Raw genomic sequence first — 23,207 nt, forward strand, 5'->3', positions numbered from 1 at the left:
AAGCTGTATATAATTTTTCTCCCTCTCTTTTTAACATGAAAGTCATACAGGTCATAGTACGGCTTTGTTACTTCATACAATATCATTGTGCATTATAATGCAAGTAATAGTGTAATTTTATGTAGGACATCAACACTTGAATATTGTAAAACTCATAAAAACATTTTTAATGTATTTATTTGGAACTTCAGAGTACTGAAGTCACCTAGCTATATCTAAAAAGAAATTTAAAACTTCCATATGACAGTTTAAGGAACTATTTGTCACTGTCTCTTTTTAAGATTTTAAATCTTCAAACTACGGCCCCTAGCGCGCAAGCGCGCCGAAGACGAACCCACGCTCGGGGAGACAGCTCCCCCTTTCTAGTAACTTCCCGGTTCAGGACGTCATCAGTGTGCGCCGCGGGTGAGCTGGATTGTTTCTGTCCGCCGCTTTAGGAGCGAGGCTGCGGCGCGGAGGACTCGCTTGGAACCGTGCGGTTGGAGGGAGTCAGGCCCCACCCGTCATGTCGGAGAGCGCGGAGAGCTCTACGGGGGCCCACAGCTCTTCTGAGTCCTCCGCTCAGGGCTTCGCTGCTGCCGAGCCGCGGATCATCAAAATCACGGTGAAGACTCCCAAGGAGAAGGAAGAGTTCGCTGTGCCCGAGACCAGCAGCATCCAGCAGGTGAGGGGTTGAGGGTGGTAGGTGGGGAGCACAACCAGAGGGAAGAGCCCTGGCCTGCGGTTTCCGCCTCCCACGCTGGAGGGTGAGAGCCCTTCGCGATGACAAAGCAGCTTCTGCTTATACGAGCTGTTCTCGGCGCTGTTGGGCGAGTATCGGGGCTGGCCCGGCCTTGTGGAGGGCTGCTGCTAACTGAGGCTATCGGGAGTGGTGAAGAAGCCTTCTGCGTCGTATCCTCCACGGCTCCTCCCTGTTGCGATGCTGAGAGCCGGCCCGGGAGATGGACGTAGCTCGTTTAGTAATTCTGAGTTGCTCTGCCGAGCTGAGTCAGTCTGGCAGTAGGAGGCTCGCTGGCGAACTAGTACAACTGTAGAAAACATATGCAATCACCTACGTGGCAGTATTATAGTGCCAATAATTATCTTGATCTAAAATTTGCTTTAGAAACAGCAAGTAGGCTATGGTAAAGATCTCTTAATTTTAGAAAAGTCACGTCTTTAGACTGTATAAAACTTCCGCTACAAATAAAGCACGGCTTCTGCAGTACTTCAGTGTACTAGTGTCTGATAACTGAATTGTTAGGGTCTGTTTTCTAAGATTTTATGAAAGTTAATATCTCATTGTGCCTTTGGTTCAAGAGAAACAGTGACACCTACTGAATCATTGACACTATTTCCTGCAGCACTTCAGTTTTTTGGAGGCCTTCCATGTGAGCATTTACCAGGACTTAATTTCTTTAAATTAGGAGGTTACAAATCATAGGAAAGGTGTGGTCAAAGTGTAAGGCAGATATCTATAAAGCCAGTCTCTCCTATTTGTGAAGGATGTAGATATTGCTATGCTAAAATACTTAAAAAGGTGAAGTTCCCTGAAGGAGATTTAGCACTTCATTTTCTATAAAATTTCTCTGAAATTCAATGTATGCAACTTGAAGTCATGTTATTTTTCTGTGTAGTTGGTAACTGCAAACCTCACCAAAAAAATGGTTACATATGTAAGAGTGCAACTGATGTATAGAAATGGAGCTTTAAATCATTAGTTGCTGATGAGTCAGAGACGCGTTTTCAGAGGGGAAATGCAAAACGTGAGTTAAAAAGCTGTGGGTGATCTTTTAGTCAGGGTGCTGGCTCTATACATTTTACAGACTCTTGCGCTGCCTAGTTGTAAAATTCTTTGTAGGTGCATTTTGTTCTTTATAAAACATGCTGGTTCTAATTTAAGGATCGCATTTGTCCTGAAAAGCAGTTTGACTGCAATAATATTAGGGACTTCAGGAATTATAAACAAACTCCTTTAAGATGTGAATTTGTAATATATTTAACTTTAACACCATGATTTCAAATGTGAGTCCCAATAGGAATATCAGGTTTTTCTAGTAGACGGTTGTCTTAAAAACTGAAATAGTTATACAAGCTAACAAAACCATAAAGTTTTACTGAAAACAATCATAAAAAAATAAGTGATTAATAGAACATATTGCTTTAAAATGTCTTCATCGTCTATAGATATCTTAAACTTTAAATATTGTCTTGGTATTCCTTTGAGCTGATATTAACAGATTAGATTTGCAGTTGAATCTTCCTGTGAAGTAAGACTGCTGCTGCTCCTGTGGGTCCACCATTTGCTTTGATTCCTGGACAAAGTTACAGCTAGCACAAAAAAATATGCAAGACTGTAGTGTGACTAGTATTGGCTGTTTTTCTTAAACTGTCAAAATAAGTTGTTAGTTAATAATAAGCATTATATAGCATAATAACAAGAGATGTGATATTTCTAGAGCCAACCCTGAAAATAGGTTAGCCTCAAATAAACAAATTGAGCATCTGTTCAAATGCATCTGGGATCAGCAAGTGGTTGTTCTGTTGGTATAGGCAAGCTGGCGATGTCTGCCCTATTTGGGGGTGGGGGGGCAGGAAGGCCTAAACTGGTACAACTGAATAGCTTTTATTTTGCTGTGTGTACCTGTAGCTAATATTATGACTTAGTTTTTACAGTCACTTCTGAATACAGCCACAACAAACCCCAAAGGCTTTTAGATAAATATTTTGGGTTATTGGGGCTAAATTTAGGGCTACACAAAGTGTATTTTATGTTGCTCCATTGATGTAAGTCAGGTTTGCAACTGTTCAAAGTTGAGGAAGTTGAGGGTTTGTTACTGCTGATCCTATGTTGTGCCTCTAGAACAGGCAGTATGTAGGTTAGAATGGAAAATAACCCTCAAGTACCAAACTGCTCTGGGAAATCAGTTGAAGTGTTACCCATTTGTCTTTATTTTCTATGGAACTTATTTGATTATGTTGAGCACAACTTGGCTCAGTATTAGGACAAGGACCAAATATTTGCTTTCTTGACTTGGTATGATACTGAACTTGCAGGCCCATACACTGCTCTGTACAAAGACTTCTATTCATGGTAGGTAAAGATGAATACCTATAAGCCTGCTGATTTGAAATCCCAATACACAGGAGACTTTAGCTCAGTTAGCTCTGTTTGTCTTTCTTTTTTTTTCCTTTGTTTTATTTTGTGGGTTCTGTGGGCTTGACTTAACTGTGTTTTGGTAAAACTCATACACAGAGAGTGAGCAGTCATGTTACAGACTACTCACGCATTACTGTTTCTTCTTAGTGAATGATTTGAATTCTTTGAGTGATGAGGTGTTGGAACCGGTTATATTAAAAGCAATTTTACTTTCTTCATTTAGTCTGTTTACCCTGTAGGCGTTCTTGGAATGCCAACATAGCAACATTGGCAAAGTTCAAGATGTTATTGTAATTGATTCAGAATTACTATTCACCAGCATGTATGCATACTTTAAGATATCAAATTATGCATTTTGTGAACATTATAACTATTAGAGAATAACATAGATTGCTTTATATTTTTAATTATTAGGCTAACAGAGTTTGGATATAGCAAATGTGCGCTATTAATTTTAAAAGCCTGCAGTTCTTGCAGAGAATTATTGTCAGTCCCATGATTATCTGAAAATTTCAGGGTAATTCAAAACCCACCTGGACACGACCCTGTGCAACATGCTCTAGGTGAACCTGCTTTGGCAGGGGGTTGGACTAGATGATCTCCAGAGGTCCCTTTCAACCCTAACCATTCTGTGAATGTCTGTTTGGAAAAGCTAGTGAAATCAAGTTTAGTTTGTATAACCATAGAAAAAAGTTTAAATTATTTTTTCTCTATTTTTATTTAACGTCAACCGTTCTTCAGTGAGGAATATAGTTTTCAGCAGTAATAGATTATTATTATCAGCATGTAGTATATTTTTAAACTAATTATATACCTGAAAATTGTGCTTTCTGTACTACACTGAATTATAAATAAACTCACCTAGCGAACTATATGTGTAAATGTATACATTGTGTTGGGACTCTGTTCACTGACAAGTGGAGATCTGGTTAGAGTTGTATTCTCTGTTTAAAATTTGAATAAATATTATTGTTGAAACTTTAAATCCATAAATCCAATGTTTCAGATTTGTGCCTGGTTTTCACAATCACAAATTGGCCATGTTTGGTATATAAAGATCATGTGTACATGTTAAGGGGAGCATTGGGTGATTTGATAGTAGAATATCTTTCCTAACTTCTGTATGCTTTTAATATTTCTTATAATGCTTTATTTCATAAAGACAGCTTAATTTCAGTTCTTTTAAAATAACCAGTTCTGTCTTCCCTGTAGTCCAGGGATTACTGAACAGTACGACCAAAAGAGGTTGGAACTAATATAGTCCAATCTGTTCTTTTTCAGTATTACAATCTAGCTTTCTGTCGGCACTAAAGGAAATTGAGTGCATGAATTGTTTAGCACCAAAGTTAAAGCATTGGTGTTTTTACCATCTTATGTCTCAGTGCACTGAAGCACATCATTGATACATCTGTGTGACTGTTTATGGAGTCAGCCTTATAATATGCTCTGATTATTCACATTTCTTTGAAATAAAGAAGCCCTGTTTCATTAACTATTCAGCACTTAAGTAATTTTATTTTTCTCAGAGTTTGGAAACTATTAAAAGTGATTTAGAACAATGGTAATTTGCTGTTTGATAGCATATAAACCATATACTGAAGAAAGTATATTGACTTCCCTGACGGTTGAATTAACTGATATTTTCAATACGCATCTATCTAACCAAGGTACTTGGCAAATGTCTTCTGACTGGCAGGTATAATAAAATATTAATACCTATTTAAATAATACTCTAAAGTATCTTGTTTGCAGATACTTTTATCCAGAGTGAATTTCATTTTGATGTTTCAGTATAAGGGTAGGTGTGGTGGGTTAACCTTGGCTGGCTGCCAGGTGCCCACCAAGCCACTTTGTCACTCGCCCTTCTCAACTGGACAGGAGAGAGAAAATATAACAAAAGGCTTATGGGTTGAGATAAGGACAAGGAGATCACTCAGCAGTTACCATCACAGGCAAAACAGACTCTACTCAGGGAAATTAATTTAATTTATTGCCAATCAAATCAGAGTAGGATAATGAGAAATAAACCCAAATCTTAAAACACCTTCCCCCCACCCTTCCCTTCTTCCCAGGCTCAACTTCACTCCCAAATTCTCTACCTCCTCCCCCAAGCGGCACAGGGGGACAGGGAATGGGGGTTGCAGTCAGTTCATCACACATTGTCTCTGCCGCTCCTTCCTCCTCATGCTCTTCCCCTGCTCCAATGTGGGTCCCCCACGGGGTCACCGGTCCTGCCAGGAACCTGCTTCTGCATGGGCTTTCCACGGAGTCACAAGCTTCCTTCGGGTGCATCCACCTGCTCCAGCATGGGGTCCTCCGCGGGCCACAGGTGGATATTTGCTCCACTGTGGACCTCCATGGGTTGCAGGGGGACAACCTGCATCACCATGGTCTTCTCCATGGGTTGCAGGGGAATCTCTGCTCTGGCACCTGGAGCACCTCCTCCCCTTCCCTCTTCACTGACCTTGGTGTCTTCAGAGTTGTTTCTCTCACATATTCTCACTCCTCTCTCTTCCAGCTGCTGTTGCGCAGCGGTTTTTACCCTTTCTTAAATATGCTATCACAGAGGCGCTACCACTGTTGTTGATTGGCTCAGCTTTGGCCAGCGGCAGGTCCATCTTGGAGCCAGCTGGCACTGGCTCTATCGGACATGGGGGAAGCTTCTGGCATCTTCTCCCAGAAGCCATCCCTGAAGCCCCCCAGCTACCAAAACCTTGCCATGCAAACCCAATACAGTAGGTTATCAAAACAGCTCTACTGCACGAATCACTATTTACACGTAATCCTTTTTATATCCCTTTCCAATCTAAATGAGTTGTTCTAGATCAGACTTGCTCTGTTTCCATCTGTAGTTTGTGAAGTGCTTTTACAGAGAAAGGAAGTGTTGCTAATCCTTCTTCCTAAGTCAAAGTATAGAGGACTGGAGTGGTTTGCTGAAGGTTGTCTGGAAGGAATAGAACTAGCTAGAACATGAGTCCTCTTTCCACTAGATAGCACTACCTCAGTTTTCTTTTCAGGACTACTAGCTTTGTAAAGTAATCAAGAATTGGAATTTGTTTCTTGAATTAACTTTTTTTTATAGGTTTGGTTTGATTGTGGCAATTTGAGGAAACAATTTGGTTGCGTAACTAGCATGCACAATTGGCAAGGGCTAACTTCTAGGCATAGGAAGATAGTAGCTCTGACAAGTCATGAAAGACTGAAAAGGCTTCTATAGAAGCCTTATTTGGGTGAGCTTTTTAGCTGTGCTTCATCTGCTGTAAACCATAGGCAGTGTCAAAAGTCCTATCTTGTGTTCAAAACAGAGTTTGGTTTGGGAAGAGTCAGCAATTTTGTTACTTTTCTTTATTGTCATCCGTCCTGGTTTGGACTAGGATGGACTTTTCTGTTAAGTTTCCTTTAAGTGACTTCCTGAAGTGAACTACACCTCCTGTTGCCACGGGAACTAGGGTCCCTGTTGGGTCTCTTTGTCCCACAGAGGAAGGGGCTGTAAAGTGCCGCACCTGTGGGGAGGGGCAGACGGGACAGGTGACCCAAAACTGACCAACGGGGTATTCCATCCCACCCAGGTCATTCCTCAGTATAAAGCTGAGGGACCAGGAGGGTCGTGCTCTCTTCCCCTATGGCCAACATCCTGGGAGGACTCTGCCCGCGCTCCTGAACCTGGTTCCCGCCTGCTGCCGCGTGTGCTTCGGGACTGCCCAGCGCCTGCCCTGCAGCGTCAGCGGTGACATGGTCGTCATTGGGGGGAGCTCAGTAGTGGTTTTGTACACAGTTCATTATTTATTATACTCTTTTCCTTGTTGCTGTTCGTTAAAACTGTTTTAACTCTCCAACCCATAAGTCTCTCTCCCTTTTCTCTTTTCCTTTTCCCCTCTGGGGAAGGAGAAGGTTAACAGAGAGCGTCTGTCGTCCGTTTAACTGCCCGCCCAGCCTTAAACGGCGACATCATCTAAATAATATTTTCAAAGCAGTCACAGTTTTAGGAGTCTGTTTTACGGTGGTTTTCAGTGGGAGTTGGATGTTTAATTCCTTGAGGCCTCTTTAGGATCGTTAATGTATTTTTTTTTTTTTTTTTTAAATGTGTCTTGTATTAAACCAAGATTGAGAGGAATTGGGAAAGTATCTCTCATTTTTGTTTTCTTTCACAGCACTTTGTCATGTGAATGGGCATTAATGCTACTATAGTTGCTGCTTTTGATGGCATACTTTGAGTCAGCAGAATGCTTTTGAATCATTATATGGTGGTAACATATCAAAAGACGACAATTTGGGTTTTAAGTTTTTCGACTTTACCTAGGATAACTTTTTTTTTTTTAATGGGACCTTCCTGGGCCAACTTATCAGATGTTAATAAGTTAATGTTAACTAACTGGAAGGAATGTCCTATGAGGAGCAGCTAAGGACTCTGGGTTTGTCTAGTTTGGAGAAAAGGAGGCTGAGGGGCAACCTCATTGCTCTCTACAGCTTCCTGAGGAGGGGAGGTGGAGAGGGAGGTGCTGATCTCTTCTCTCTGGTATCCAGTGACAGGATGCGTGGGAATAGCTCAAAGCTGCGTCAGGGAAGGTTCAGACTTGACATTAGGAAACCTTTCTTTACAGAGAGGGTGGTCAAACACTGGAACAGGCTTCCTAGAGAGGTGGTCAATGCCTATTGCCTGTCAGTGTTTAAGAGGCATTTTGACAATGCCCTTAATAGCAATGCTTTAACTTTTGGTCAGCCCTGAAGTGGTCAGGCAGTTGGACTAGGTGATTGTTGTAGGTCCCTTCCAATTGAACTATTCTATTCTAATGTTTGTATCTTCTCTGCAAAGTGACTGTACAGATATGTCTCCTTTTTAGTCAGCTGTTCTACTTCATGTGTATACAAAGACATTGGATTTGTTCAGTGACAAAATGTTTGCTAGAATTAGCTCAGCTATGAGTGCAAGTTGGATTCTCTTTGCTTCCCCCCTGAATCCATGGGCCCTGATGGGATGCACCCGCGGGTGCTGAGGGAGCTGGCGGAAGTCATTGCTAGGCCACTCTCCATCATCTTTGCTAAGTCGTGGGCAACGGGAGAGGTGCCTGAGGACTGGAGGAAAGCGAATGTCACTCCAGTCTTCAAAAAGGGCAAGAAGGAGGACCCGGGTAACTATAGACCGGTCAGCCTCACCTCCATCCCTGGAAAGGTGATGGAACAACTTGTCCTTGGTGCTGTCTCTAGACACATCAAGGATAGGGGGATCATTAGGGGCAGTCAACATGGCTTCACCAAGGGGAAGTCATGCTTAACCAACTTGATAGCCTTTTATGAGGACATAACCCGGTGGATAGATGATGGTAAAGCAGTGGATGTGGTCTATCTTGATTTCAGTAAAGCGTTTGACACGGTCTCCCACAGCATCCTCGCAGCTAAACTGAGGAAGTGTGGTCTGGATGATCGGGTAGTGAGGTGGATTGTGAACTGGCTGAAGGAAAGAAGCCAGGGAGTGGTGGTCAATGGGATTGAGTCCAGTTGGAGGCCTGTGTCTAGCGGAGTTCCGCAAGGGTCGGTACTGGGACCAGTACTATTCAATATATTCATTAATGACTTGGATGAGGGATTAGAGTGCACTGTCAGCAAGTTCGCTGATGACACAAAACTGGGAGGAGTGGCTGACACACCAGAAGGCTGCGCCGCCATTCAGAGAGACCTGGACAGGCTGGAGAGTTGGGCGGGGAGAAATTTAATGAAATATAACAAGGGCAAGTGTAGAGTCCTGCATCTGGGCAAGAACAACCCCATGTATGAATACAAGTTGGGGGCAGACCTGTTGGAGACCAGCGTAGGGGAAAGGGACCTGGGGGTCCTAGTGGACAGCAGGATGACCATGAGCCAGCAGTGTGCCCTTGTGGCCAAGAAGGCCAATGGCATCCTGGGGTGTATTAGAAGGGGTGTGGTCAGCAGGTCGAGAGAGGTTCTCCTCCCCCTCTACTCTGCCCTGGTGAGGCCGCATCTGGAATATTGTGTCCAGTTCTGGGCCCCTCAGTTCAAGAAGGACAGGGAACTGCTAGAGAGAGTCCAGCGCAGAGCCACGAAGATGATTAAGGGAGTGGAACATCTCCCTTATGAGGAGAGGCTGAGGGAGCTGGGTCTCTAGCTTGGAGAAGAGGAGACTGAGGGGTGACCTCATTAATGTTTATAAATATGTAAAGGGCAAGTGTCATGAGGATGGAGCCAGGCTCTTCTCAGTGACATCCCTTGACAGGATGAGGGGCAATGGGTGCAAGCTGGAACACAGGAGGTTCCACATAAATATGAGGAAAAACTTCTTTACGGTGAGGGTGACCGAACACTGGAACAGGCTGCCCAGAGAGGTTCACACAGAATCACACAGAATCAACCAGGTTGGAAGAGACCTCAGGGATCATCGAGTCCAAACGTTGCCCTGACACCACCCTGTCAACTAGACCATGGCACTAAGTGCCATGTCCAGTCTTTTCTTAAACACATCCAGAGATGGTGACTCCACCACCTCCCTGGGCAGCCCATTCCAATGTCTAATAACCCTTTCTGAAAAGAAATGCTTCCTGATGTCCAACCTGAACCTTCCCTGGCGAAGCTTGAGGCTGTGTCCTCTTGTCCTATCGCTAGTTGCCCAGGAGAAGAGGCCAACTCCCACTTCGCGACAACCTCCCTTTAGGTAGTTGTAGACTGCAATAAGGTCACCTCTGAGCCTCCTCTTCTCCAGGCTAAACAACCCCAGCTCCCTCAGCCGTTCCTCATAGGTCAGACCCTCCAGACCCTTCACCAGCTTGGTCGCCCTCCTCTGGACTCGCTCCAACACCTCAACATCTTTCTTGAAGTGCGGGGCCCAGAACTGGACACAGGATTCAAGGTGCGGCCTCACCAGTGCCGAGTACAGAGGGACGATCACTTCCCTAGACCGGCTGGCTACACTATTCCTAATAGAGGCCAGGATGCCATTGGCCTTCTTGGCCACCTGGGCACACTGCTGGCTCATGTTTAGCCGGCTGTCGATCAGCACCCCCAGGTCTCTTTCCACCGGGCCGCTTTCTAACCACTCTTCCCCCAGCCTGTAGCGCTGCATGGGGTTGTTGTGGCCGAAGTGTAAGACCCGGCACTTGTTCTTGTTGAACCTCATGCCGTTGGTCTCGGCCCATCTATCTAACCTGTCCAGATCCCTCTGTAGGGCCTTCCTACCCTCCAGCAGATCGACACTCCCACCCAGCTTGGTGTCATCTGCAAATTTACTGAGGGTGCACTCAATCCCTACATCTGGATCATCTCTAAAGATATTGAACAGCACCGGCCCCAGAACTGAGCCCTGGGGAACACCGCTAGTGACCGGCCGCCAGTTGGACTTTGCCCCATTCACCACCACTCTCTGGGCTCGGCCATCCCGCCAGTTTTTAACCCATTTAAGAGTCCACCCATCCAAGCCCCGGGCAGCCCGTTTGTCCAGGAGGATGCTGTGGGAGACAGTGTCGAATGCCTTACTGAAGTCTAGATAGACTCCATCCACAGCCCTGCCCTCATCTACTAAGCGGGTCACTTGGTCATAGAAGGAGACCAGGTTGGTCGAGCAGGACCTGCCTTTCATGAATCCATGTTGGCTGGCCCCGATGCCCCGATTGTCCTGCATGTGCTGTGTAATGGCACTCAGGATGATCTGTTCCATCACCTTGCCTGGCACCGAGGTCAGGCTGACAGGCCTATAGTTCCCCGGATCATCCTTCCGACCCTTCTTGTAGATGGGCATTACATTTGCTAATTTCCAGTCAGCTGGAACTTCTCCAGTTAACCAGGACTGCTGGTAGTTAATAGAGATAGATAATAGGTTGTGGAGTCTCCTTCTCTGGAGACATTCAAAACCTGCCTGGACGCGTTCCTGTGTGATATGGTCTAGGCAATCCTGCTCCGGCAGGGGGATTGGACTAGGTGATCTTTCGAGGTCCCTTCCAATCCCTAACATTCTGTGATTCTGTGAACTGTGCATCAACAGACTGCATCACATGTGCATGTCAAAAACCTTCAGAGGCAATCAAGTTGAGCAGGTGTAATAAGTTCTAACTTGCCTTGTGAAGCCTGTTCTGTTCTGTTACTGTGGGACAAAAGAGCAGAGTTTTGTTGTGAAGAGTATTGAGTTTTAAGATCATGTGAATTTGAGGATATTTGGTATGGAAATCATTGAGAGTGTAAACAATAAGTGGTAGAGTGCTGCTAAAAACATTCTCAGGGTAAAAAACCCTATACTGTTCCTGTCCTTAAAAAAATAAAAAAGTGTGGGGGAAGTTCTTAATAGAAAGAAATTAACTTAAGGTGAAATGGTAATGCAGGCAAGGCACTTGAAGACTAGCTTCAGATCTGCTCTAATTCATGTCAAATTGACAAGTTTTTATGCTTTTAGGAGGCTGTGACCTTGAATTAATTCACTTTAGTTAATGCTTTTTTTATCTTTCTTAGGGAAACTAGGCCTCTGTCCATCTACATGATAATCTTGTGTTTCTGTCTTAATGCTCCTGTGTTTTCTTCCCACTATGCCCCTATTATGTCTAAAATTGATTATAACTTTTTCCATTATTGTTAATGTATTCAGTTACTAGAGCAGTACAGTTATCCTGGTTTCATTGGGATTTGGTTTCAGTTTGTGGCCAGCCATGGTGATTAGGGCCATTAGCAGTTAAACCCAGGGCAGCTGACCCTGGTTGGCCCACAGGTGTGTTATATAGCATTGACATCAAGCTCACTGTAAAAGGGAGGGTTTGCTAAGAAGAGGTGGGGTTCTTTCTGGTTTTCTTGTTTCTCCTCCCTTCTCCTTCTTCCTCATTGTGATTGCTGGAGCAACTTGTCAGTGTTCTGTGGATGAGTATACTTTTGTCTGTTTTGTGTTGTCATTTATATTGATTTCATTAAATCTGGTTAACTTCATCCTACAAGTCTCCCTCCTTTTCCCAATTCCCTTCCTCATTTGGGGAAGGGACATTGGGTGAGAGAAAAACTGCTTATTGCTTAGCCCTGGGTGTGGGTTAAACGTGGACAACAGTCAACTAGTTTCTGTGAATGTTAGGTGCTAGGTATGGAGAAATGTTACTTTTTTACAACTTTAAGTCCTTTTTTTATGTTTGGATAAAACTGAACATGTTTATGATGTTGTAATGGCTAGTAGTATTACAATGAAGTAAAGATTGAATTTTTGAACAGTAAAACAAATTGGCTAAAACCATTGTTTGCAGTATCTACATATTAATAAAAAGGGAAGAGTTAGTGCAGTAGGAGAATTAGATGGAAATGTTCATCATTCCCAGCCAGCTGGCAAGTCTTTGAACTTTTATTGCTTCTGGTTTCCCTAAGTGCCAAACTATTATAAAGCATTATCTCTAATTTACTGATAGTGTTATTTAGTTCAGTTGTACAAATTGATGAATTAACTACTCCAAAGATTTTTTTTCTTACAACTGCCTTAATATGTATGAATTCCCATTGTTGTCTCCATTCCTCTGTTTGCTGTCAATTGCATACATTTAATTTGAGAAACCGAGATGATGTGTACTGGATTGACACTTAAAGTTCCATTTAGGGTAAAGAAAATTGAGCTAGTTGTCTTTGCTGCTTGCATCTAACAGTTTCCAGAGTTGATGCTGTTTTCATTACCATGGCACTGGAGCACCTCATTCCCTGAACTCTTTGTTGCAAGTAAGAGTGGTGGAGTCCTATGAAAGCTACACAGATAAGACCTGTAGGAATAAGAATACAATTGCTAGTCATTACTCTTGTCCTTTCACTGTTTGAATTTAATGAAACTTTTTTTTTTTCTTGCAATTTGCTATGGGGGAATGGTCTTGCAGTTTAGTTACAGTTAATGGTGAGAGATGAAGAATAATAAAGAGGAATCTTTGCTCACAGAGGATGGTAAAAAGTCACACAATCACAGAATGGTTAGTGTTGGAAGGGACCTCTGGAGATCATCTAGTCCAACCCCCTGCCAAAGCAGGTTCACTTAGGGGAGGTTGCACAGGGTCGTGTCCAGGCGGGTTTTGAATATCTCCAGAGAAGGAGACTCCCCACCCTCCCTGGGCAGCCTGTTCCAGTGCTCTGGCACCCTCAAAGTAAAGAAGTTTTTCCTCATATTTAGATGGAACTTCCCATGTTTCAGTTTGTGCCTATTGCCCCTTGTCCTGTTGCTGGGCATCACTGAGAAGAGTCTGGCCCCATCCTCTTGACACCCACCCTTAAGGTATTTGTAAGTATTGATAAGATCCCCCCTCAGTCTTTTCCAGGCTAAACAGACCCAGCTACCTCAGCCTTTCCTCATAAGGGAGATGCTCCAGTCCTCTGATCATCTTTGTAGCCCTCTGCTGGACTCTCTCTGGTAGTTCCTTGTCTTTCTTGAACTGGGGAGCCCAGAACTGGACACAGTACTCCAGATGAGGCCTCACTAGGGCAGTGTAGGGGAGGAGGATAACCTCCCTCGACCTGCTGGCCACACTCTTCCTAATGCATCCCAGGATACCACTGGCCGCCTTGGCCACAAGGGCACATTGCTGGCTCATGGTGAACTTGTCCACCAGGACTCCCAGGTCCTTCTCTGCAGAGCTGCTTTCCAGCAGGTCAACCCCCAGCCTGTACTGGTGCATGGGGTTATTCCTCCCAAGGTGCAGGACCCTACACTTGCCTTCTGGGTGTACACTCTGTTCCTTCATCCAGGTCGTTGATGAATAAGTTAAACAGGACCGGGCCCAGTACTGACCCCTGAGGAACACCACTAGCTACATGCCTCCAACTAAACTCAGCACGGCTGATCACAGCCCTCTGAGCTCTGCCATTTAGCCAGTTCTCAATCCATGTCCTCTCTTCTACTCTCCCCAACTTTATTTTGCAATACAACCAGTAGTGATTTGTGTTGAACTTCAGCCTAGGGCTAATCTTCTTCCAGTATTGGCAGAGATTGGATGATGCTGAAGACTGAATTGTATTAATCTTTTGATATTTTCTTTTTTCAGAAGCAACGTATTAGATACTGACAATTTAAAACAAAAAAACCCACACTTGTATTGAAAAGGGTTTTCAGGATTTTTTTGGACAGATACATAAATGATTCTCTAATCTCTGCCTCGGCAAAAAGTAAAGTGTGCTGTAGATGTGCTAATCAGGAGACTCATTTGCAAAATATTTTAGATGGTAACCTAGGTTTTGTATGGTCTTCTGTTGTGGATGAAACGTCAAACAGAAGAGCTGGTTCTTTCATACCTTCTCATTCAGAAGTCTCAAAGTTGTACTGAATGCAAGTGATGCTGATGAAGAGACCTGACACTTTTTTTGCAGCTCTGTTGGACTTTTAATATAGATATGCTTCAGTTAGACAAAAGTGTGGTTCGATATTCATAATAGTCGTCTTATGCTGGCTGGAAAGAGATTCCTTGCACATATGGATCATCCACATTCATTATTGTAGGAGTTTTTTTGTGGTCCTGGTACACAGGCTGTTGTATTAATTTCTTACTGTAGTGCTGTTTTTACAGATCATCTAATTATAATGGCTGCATGTTAGTAGAGAAAGGGAAGTATATATGCTTTAATACCTGCATACTGGCAATACTAGGCACTGTGTGGTTAAGCTCTAGAAGTGTCTTGTTTCCTTAACCGCATGGATAAACAACTGCTTCTAAAAATGTGTAACAAGGTTTAGGATAAAGTAAACAATGTTGATTATACTACTGCATCAGCATTCTGAAGACAGTGAAGTTGTGGAATTCACTGTAACAACATACTGTGGAAAATATGATAGTAAATGAGTTTGGATAAACGTCATTACTCTCTGGTCTGGCACAGTATGATAGTTCTTCATTCTTATGTATTTACTTTGTACCAAATGATGAGGATTTCTGCTGGTTTTATGTTGCAATGTGTCCTGGTTTCATAGGGATAAAAATTTATAGAATCAAGTTTCTGTTAGATTTTGTTTCAGTTTGTGGCCAGCCTGGGTCAGCTGCCCTGGATTTAACTGCTAATGGCCTTGATCACCATACCACAGCTGGTGTATTCTAAACATTAACATCAGGTTCACTATAAAAGGGAAAGCTTGATGGGGAGGGGTGGGGTTCTTTTTGATCTCCTCTCTTTTCCCTCTTTTTCCTTCTCAATGATTGCTATTCCTGGGGCAACTTGACGCAACTTTGTGGGCTAAGTATAATTTTGTGTGTTTTGTATTACTATTGATATTGGTTTCCTTATTTTATTAAATCTGTTGAAATTTTAACCCATGAGTCTCCCTCCTTTTCCCAATTCCCTTTCTTGGTTGGGGAAGGAACATTGGGTGAGAGAACAACTGCTTATTGTTTATCCCTGGGTGTGGGCTAAACGAAGACACAATGGAACATGTATTTGTACTGGTTTTGGCTGGGATAGAGTTAAATTTCTTTACAGTAGCTTGTATGTGACTGTTCTGGATTTGTGATGAAAACAGTGTTGATAATCACAGAATCAACTAGGTTGGAAGAGACCTCTGGGATCATTGAGTCTAACCTTTGACCTAACTAGACCATGGCACTAAGTGCCACATCTAGTCTTTTCTTAAACACCTCCAGGGATGGTGACTCCACCACCTCCCTGGGTAGCCCATTCCAATGCCTAATAACCCCTTCTGTGAAGAAATTTTTCCTAATGTCTAACCTGAACCTCCCCTGGTGCAGCTTGAGGCTGTGTCCTCTAGTCCTGTTGCTAGTTGCCTGGGAGAAGAGGCCAACCTCCACCTCACTACAACCTCCTTTCAGGTAGTTGTGGAGAGCAATAAGGTCTCCCCTCAGCCTCCTTTTCTCCAGGCTAAACAATCCCAGTTCCCCCAGCCGCTCCTCATAGGACATACCCTCCAGACCCTTCACCAGCTTCGTTGCCCTCCTCTGGACTCCCTCTAGCACCTCAATGTCTTTCTTGAAGTGCGGGGCCCAGAACTGGACACAGTACTCGAGGTGGTTTAGCTATTGCTGAGCAGTGCTTACACAGTGTCAAGGCCTTTTCTGCTTCTTACACTTCTTCACAAGAAGTTGGGAGGGGACGCAGCTTGGACAGCTGACCCCAACTGACCAAAGGGATATCCCATACCATATGATGTCATGCTCAGCAATAAAAGCTGTGGGGAGGAAGGGGGGATATTTGGAGTTATGGCATTTGTCTTCCCAAGTAACTGTTATGCATGATGGGGCCCTGCTTTCCTGAAGATGGCTAAACACCTGCCTGCTGATGGGAAGTAGTGAATGAATTCCTATTTTGCTTTGCTTGTGTGCACAGCTTTTGCTTTACCTATTAAACTGTCTTTATCTCAACTCACGAGTTGTCTCACTTTACCCTTCTGATTCTCTCCCCCATCCCACTGTGAGGGAGTGAGTGAGTGGCTGTATGGGGCTTAGCTGCCAGCTGGGGTTAAACCATGATAGTATTCTTAAGAATAATTAACCAGAAAAATGCAGAGTGGAAAGTAACTGCCTACATAATTCCTCTGCAGAAAAGGGCCTAGAGGTTATAGCTGTTAAATGAGTCAACACTGTTAAACTGATATTTTTCCATATGGATTTTCTAACTTATAAATGGGAATATAGCTTGCAAGATGTGGAATTTATCCTTTTGTTCTAAGTATTGGTAAGAATTCATATGGAATATTGTGGCCAGTTTGAGCCCTACACTTACAGAATGATGGTTGGTTTGAAAATCCAGAGAGTAATGGGAATTATTAGATTAGATTAGGTGGTAGTGCCTCTGTGATAATGTATTTAAGAAAGGGTAAAAACCGCTGTGCAACAGCAGCTGGAAGGGAGAGGAGTGAGAATATGTGAGAGAAACAACTATGCAGACACTGAGGTTGGTGAAGAGGGAAGGGGAGGAGGTGCTCCAGGTGCTGGAGCAGAGGTTCCCCTGCATTCCATGGTGAAGACCATGGTGATGCAGGCTGTCCCCCTGCAACCTATGGAGGTCTATGGTGGAGCAGATATTCACCCTGTGGCCCGTGGAGGACCCCATCCCCATGTCAGAGCAGGCAGATGTGACCTGAAGGAAGCTGTGACCCCATGGAGAGCTTGTGCTGGAGCAGGTCCCTGGCAGGACCTGTGGCCCTGTGGGGGACCCATGTTGGAGCAGTCCATTCCTGAAGGACTGCACCCTGTGGAAAGGACCCATGCTGAAACATTTCATGAAGAACAGCAGCCTGTGGGAAGGACCCACGTTGGAGAAGTTCTGGAAGGACTGTCTCCTGTGTGAGGGACCCCATGTTGGAGCAGGGGAAGAGCATGAGAAGGAAGGAGCAGCAGAGACAATGTGCGATGAACTGACCACAACCCCCATTCCCTGTCCCCCTGTGCCGCTTGGGGGGAGGAGATAGAGAATTTGTGAGTGAAGCTGAGCCTGGGAAGAAGGGAAGGGTGGGGGGAAGGTGTTTTTTAGTTTTGTTGTTCTTTCTCGTTATCCTACTCTGATTTGATTGGCAATAAATTAAATAGCCCAAGTCGAGTCTGTTTTGCCTGTGATGGTAATTGCTGAGCGATTTCCCTATGCTTATCTTGACCCATGAGCCTTTCGGCATATTTTCTATCTTCCTCTGTCCAGTTGAGGAGGGGGAGTGATAGAGTGGCTTGGTGGGTATCTGGTGGCCAGCCAAGGTCAACCCACTGCAATGTCTGAATAATTTAGGTAAGTAATCTACTTCAGGCAGGAATGGATTAAATGGCTTCCTAGAATTCTTGCAAGTCTAAATATTACCAGTATAAAGGTTGACTTAAAAGATGTTTCTCTAAGAACTGGAACCAACTCTGTGTGAGCAGACTTCTAACTGACCAAATGCTACCTGCTACCCAGGCACAGAGATTTCTTACCTTTGTTGTGTCTCAGGCTCATTTTTTTGGGGATCTGTTTTATCTCTTCATATACTATAAACCTTTTCAATTAGGGACTTGCCTTTAGAGTATAATACAGTGGGGTTTTCCTTTTTTTTTTAGCCCTGCCTCTTATAAAATATAATTAATCTTGCAAATAATGGTGAATAGCCACATATTTCAGCTGGAAGCACATTTCATGTAGCTGTCATGAGTTGGATGAGAGAGAAGAGCCACCTAAGAAATAATTTTTGACTGTATGGAAAGGATTTCTAGTTTTGACACGTGAAGGGTAGCAGTAATATGTCCAAGAAGAAAGGATACTGCTTCTTTCAGTGCCTGCACAAATGTGGAATGAATTAACATAACGTGTTGTTGCATCCTCAGCATGTCAGCAACGCATGGTTTCAATGGCATGTGTATTTATTGCATCATGGGTACGTGCCTGAGTGAAATGACAGTATAGTCTAAGTGGAAGCCAGGTTTTGTTATTGCCAGCTACATAGTTAGTGATCTAGATGTGAAACATTGACTTTAATTGTATGGAAAAAGAAAAACTTGATTTCCCATCTTCCTTTGGATAAAAAGAAAGTTGAGATAACTTAGTGAAGTGTTTCTAGGTTGTATAAAGCAAAACATATTGTGCAAGTGGATTAATAAATGTGAGGAAAATAGTTATTTCTTTAATTATTAATAAATTAATAGTTCAGTATTCAATTACATAACTATATAATATTAACTTCTGTTTAGTTCAAGGAAGAAATCTCTAAGCATTTCAAGTCCCACACTGATCAGCTTGTTTTGATATTTGCTGGAAAAATTTTAAAAGATCAAGATACTTTGATTCAGCATGGGATTCACGATGGACTCACTGTTCACCTGGTCATCAAAACGCAAAACAGGTAACCTGACTGATGATCAAACTTTTTTATCTCTAAGTAGTAAAAATATTCTTAATTCCTAGTGTGATAGCTTTCTGTTGGGCAAACCTTGTTTTGACTAAAATGCATTCAACAGCAGTACAAACACTCCTGCTATTGAACAAGAGAAGCAACCCAAATTTTGTAAGGTTGGTTCCCTAGATATCACACATAAGCCTTTTGAAAGTTAATGTTGTCTTCTAAACTGAGCCGTTACTATTAAATCACTTGAATCAGCTCCTTAGTTACAGTTGGTGCAGAATAACAATCTGAAGACAATCTGAACAGTCCTTGATCTGTTTCACTGCATGGTGGCACCCATGCTTATGCAGTAGACAGGTGTGATGAACATACGAATTGGGCAAGCAGCCTTTAGTGCTTGTGCTAGTTTATGATGGCATTAACTTTGTGTAACTACATTGTTACCATGCTCTTACAGTCTTAAAGAGTATTGAAATTCTGATATTAGTCTTGCAATTAAATAAGACTAACTTAATTTGACGTTCAGTGGGGCGTCCTACTAAAAGTGTGGTATAGAATAAATCCTGTATTGTAGATCTTGTTAACCTTCTCTTCTTTAAGCACCGGACATGGAATTAGTACTATTTGAGGGGGTAGGAGTACATCAGGATCCCTAAAGCACGGTAAGGACTGAAGAAGCAATTCATTGGCAGGCATACCAGGGATAGGATGAAAAGGAGGTAAGGATCGCAGTGATGCCCATCCATTTTCTTAATGGTAGAAACTACTGTTCTGAAGAAGTGATGACACTATAGATGTCTGAGAATCACAGACTGGTTGAGGTTGGAAGGGACCTCTGGAGGTCATCTGGTCCAACACCCCTGCTCAAGCAGGGCCACCTAGATCTGGTTGCCCTGGACCATGTCTGGAAGCTTTTGAACATCTCCAAGGAGGGAGACTCCACAACCTCCCTGGGCAACCTGTTCCAGTGCTTAGTCACCCTCACAGTAAAAAAGTCTTTCCTTATGATCAGACAAGAACCTCCTGTGTTTCAATTTGTGCCAGTTGCCTCTGGTCCTGTCACTGGGCACCACAGACAAGAGCCTGGCTCCATCTTCTTTGCACCCTCCCTTCAGGTATTTATATACACTGATGAGATCTCCCTTGAGCCTTCTCTTCTCCAGGCTGAACAGTCAACAGCTCTCTCATCCTTTCCTCAGGTGAGAGATGCTCCAGTCCTTTCATCATCTTTGTGGCCCTTCGTTGGACTCCCTCCAGTACATCCATGTCTCTCTTGTACTGGGTAGCCCAGAACTAGACACAGCACTCCAGGTGTGGTCTCACCAGTGCTGAGTAGAGAGGAAGGATCACCTCCCTCAACCTGCTGACAACACTTTGCCCAATGCAGCCCAGGATACCATTAGCCTTCTTTGCTGCAAGGGCACATTGCTGGCTCATGTTCAACCTGGTGTCCACCAGGACACCCAGGGCCTTTTCTTCCAAGCTGCTTTCCAGCTGGGTGGCCCCCATCCTATATTGGTGCCTGGGGTTGTTCCTCCCCAGGTGCAGCACTTTGCACCACTTCCCCTTGTTGAACTTCATGATGTTCCTGTCAGCCAATTTCTGCAGCTTGTTGAGGTCCCTCTGGATGACAGCATGGCCCTCTGGTGTATATTCACTGAATCACAGAATTCAGCCACTCCTCCCAGTTCTGAGTCATCAGCAAGCTTGCTGAGGGTACACTCGTCCCCATCATCCAGATCATTAATGAAGATGTTAAACAGAACTGGAACCAATATTTACCCCTGGGGTATGCTTCTAGCTTCTGCTCTCCAACTAGACTTTGTTCCACTGATCACCACCCTCTGGATCTGGCCACTCAGCTAGTTTTCTATTCTCCTCCTCCAGCCCCTACTTCATCAGCTTCTCTATGAGGATATTGTGGTAGACACTGTTGAAAGCCTTCCTGAAGTCCAGGTAGACAATAGCCACTGCTCTCCCCTCATTTTAGGGCCAGTCATTTCATCACAAAATGTTATCAAGTTGGTCAAGCATGACTTCCTCTTGGTGAATCCATGCTGACTATTCCTGATGGCTTCCTTGTCCTTCATGTACCTGGAAATGGTTTCCAGGATTAGCTGTTCTGTCACCTTCCTAGGGATCAAGGTGAGGCTGACCGGCCTGTAGTTCCCTGGGTCCTCCTCCTTGCCCTTCTTGAAGGTAGGAGTGACATTTGCTTTCCTCCAGTCCTTGGGCACTTCTCCCAGTCACCATGATGGTTCAAAGATTCAAGAGTGGCCTCGCAATGACATCTGCTGGCTCCCTCAGTCCTCATGGGTGCATCCCACCAGGTCCCATGGACTTATGTATGTCCATTTTGCTTAAGTGTTCCCTGATCTGATCCTCTTCCACCTAGGGTACATCTTACTTGCTCCAGCCTTTCCCCCTGGTCTCAGGGGCCTGGTATTCCTGAAGGCCAGTCTTGCTAGTAAAGACTGAGGCAAAGGCAGCATTCAGTACCTCGGCCTTTTCTGTGTCCTGTGTAACCAGGTTCCCTGTCTCATTAAGTAGCAGTCCCACATTTTCCCTAGTCATCTTTTTGTCACCTATGTACTTATAGAAGCCCTTCTTGTTGTCTTTGACATCCCTGGCCAGATTCAATTCCATTTGGACTTTGTCTTTCCTAACTGTTTAAGAAAGAGAGACTCAGACAATGTCTTTGTATTCTTCCCAGGTTACCCATCCTTGCTTCCACTATCTGTATACTCCCTGTTTGAGTTTGGCCAGGAAGACATCTAGAGATATAATAGTTTATTTTTTAGAAATAATAAAAATGTAAATTAAGATTCTGAAGTATGATACTGTTCTTGTATTAAATGTCATTATTCCATTATATTAAATGCCAGACCTTGTGTACTGGGTCTGGCTTGGATGGAGTTTTGCTTGCTTCATAGCAGCCTGTATGGTGTGGTGTTTTGGTTTTTTGACTTAACAGTGTTGATAACACACTGATGTTTTTTTAACTATTGCTGAACAGTGCTCGCACAGCATTGAGGCCTTCTCTCTCTCTCGCTCTGTGCCTGCTGCTCCTCCCCCTCTCTCAGTGAGTAGCCTAGGGTTGAGAAGGGGACACAGCTGGGACAGTTGAACCAAGCTGACCAAAGATATTGCATACCATATAATGTCATGCTAAGCAATAAAACAGGGGGAGAACTTTTCCAAAGTAGCTGTTGCTCAGAGACTGCCTTCGCATCACTTTTCTGTTGTGTTTTTTTTTTTGGTTTGTGTGGTGGTGTGTTTTGTTTTTTTTTTTTTTTTGCTTATTAAACTGTCTTTATCTCAACCCATGAGTTTTTCTTACTTTTGCCCTTCTGATTCTCTCCCCCATCCTGCCTGGGATGGGGGGGAAAATGAGCTTGTGACTGGGTGGGGATTTAACTGGCCAGGGTCAACCTACCACACCTTGTTCAACTTGTAATTTTTTTAATTTGCTTTTTATAGATCACAAGACCATCCAGATCAACAAACACCCACCACTGGCAGTATTGCTACCACATCAATATCAAGCAGTAATACCTCAACACCAACTTCAACAAATAACAACTCTTTTGGCTTGGGTAAGAATATTTCTTAGGTAACACGGTGATTATCTTTAGGTATCTTGGTTTCAGGTAAGTATCCCTGGAGCTTTATTCTAATGTAAATGAGACTTAAAAAAAATAAAATTACTGATTACTGGCTCCTGTTAAAGAGCTACCAAGGGAAGGTGAGGGCTGGCAACAGCTTTCAGTCCTGGCACCTTCCGTGTTGGAGCAGTTGCTGGATGTTTTCACTTTGGGAGCTGGGCTTTTTCTAGAGTTAGAGAAAGTGTTGGGACTGTTAGGTGGCTAGACAGAGCATTTGAATTGGCCTGAAGAGATTATTGAAGTTGGACCCATAACATCAAGTTAAGACTTTAACAGAAGTAACAAAGTTAATCCTATCCTACAAACCAGTATTTCTCAGGTTCTGAGTCTGATTGCATTATCAGTCTTCTCTTTCAGGAATGCAGACAGAAGTCTATTGATTTAAAAATATTCTCTCTTTCCATAGTTACTGGATTTTGTTATTCATGCTCTTTCATTGTTTGCTTTCTTTTAAAAAAACAAAACAAAACACCATGGAAAAACTATGTTAAGCAATTGCTTTTTTTAGTTGTAAACAGTTCTCCAGACTGACTAGTACCTTCTAAAAATGTGAAACTTTTGTGTTTGCTGAACTCTGTGAAGGAGGAGAATTTAAAGCATTATTAGTTCTTGTTGCATCAGCAAAAAAAGAGCTCTACTTTTTGTTTAGAATAGGGAG

At 43.4% G+C, this 23,207-nt stretch overlaps 1 protein-coding gene across 4 annotated transcripts in view; it reads left to right on the forward strand.

Moving 5' to 3' along the window:
* Positions 1-408: 408 nt before the first annotated feature.
* The window catches only part of LOC137677155 (ubiquilin-1-like), a 42,545-nt gene continuing 19,746 nt past the window's right edge, over positions 409-23,207 (forward strand). For all 4 annotated transcript variants that reach the window (XM_068424388.1, XM_068424389.1, XM_068424386.1 and 1 more), the window contains exons 1-3: positions 409-664; positions 18,733-18,884; positions 22,365-22,480. In XM_068424388.1, coding sequence (XP_068280489.1) covers positions 506-664; positions 18,733-18,884; positions 22,365-22,480 — 427 coding nt within the window. In that variant the 5' untranslated portion in view covers positions 409-505. The remainder of the gene's footprint in view (positions 665-18,732; positions 18,885-22,364; positions 22,481-23,207) is intronic.

This window comes from Nyctibius grandis (genome assembly GCF_013368605.1).
Source record: "Nyctibius grandis isolate bNycGra1 chromosome W unlocalized genomic scaffold, bNycGra1.pri SUPER_W_unloc_2, whole genome shotgun sequence".
In the NCBI taxonomy this organism is placed as follows: domain Eukaryota; kingdom Metazoa; phylum Chordata; class Aves; order Nyctibiiformes; family Nyctibiidae; genus Nyctibius; species Nyctibius grandis.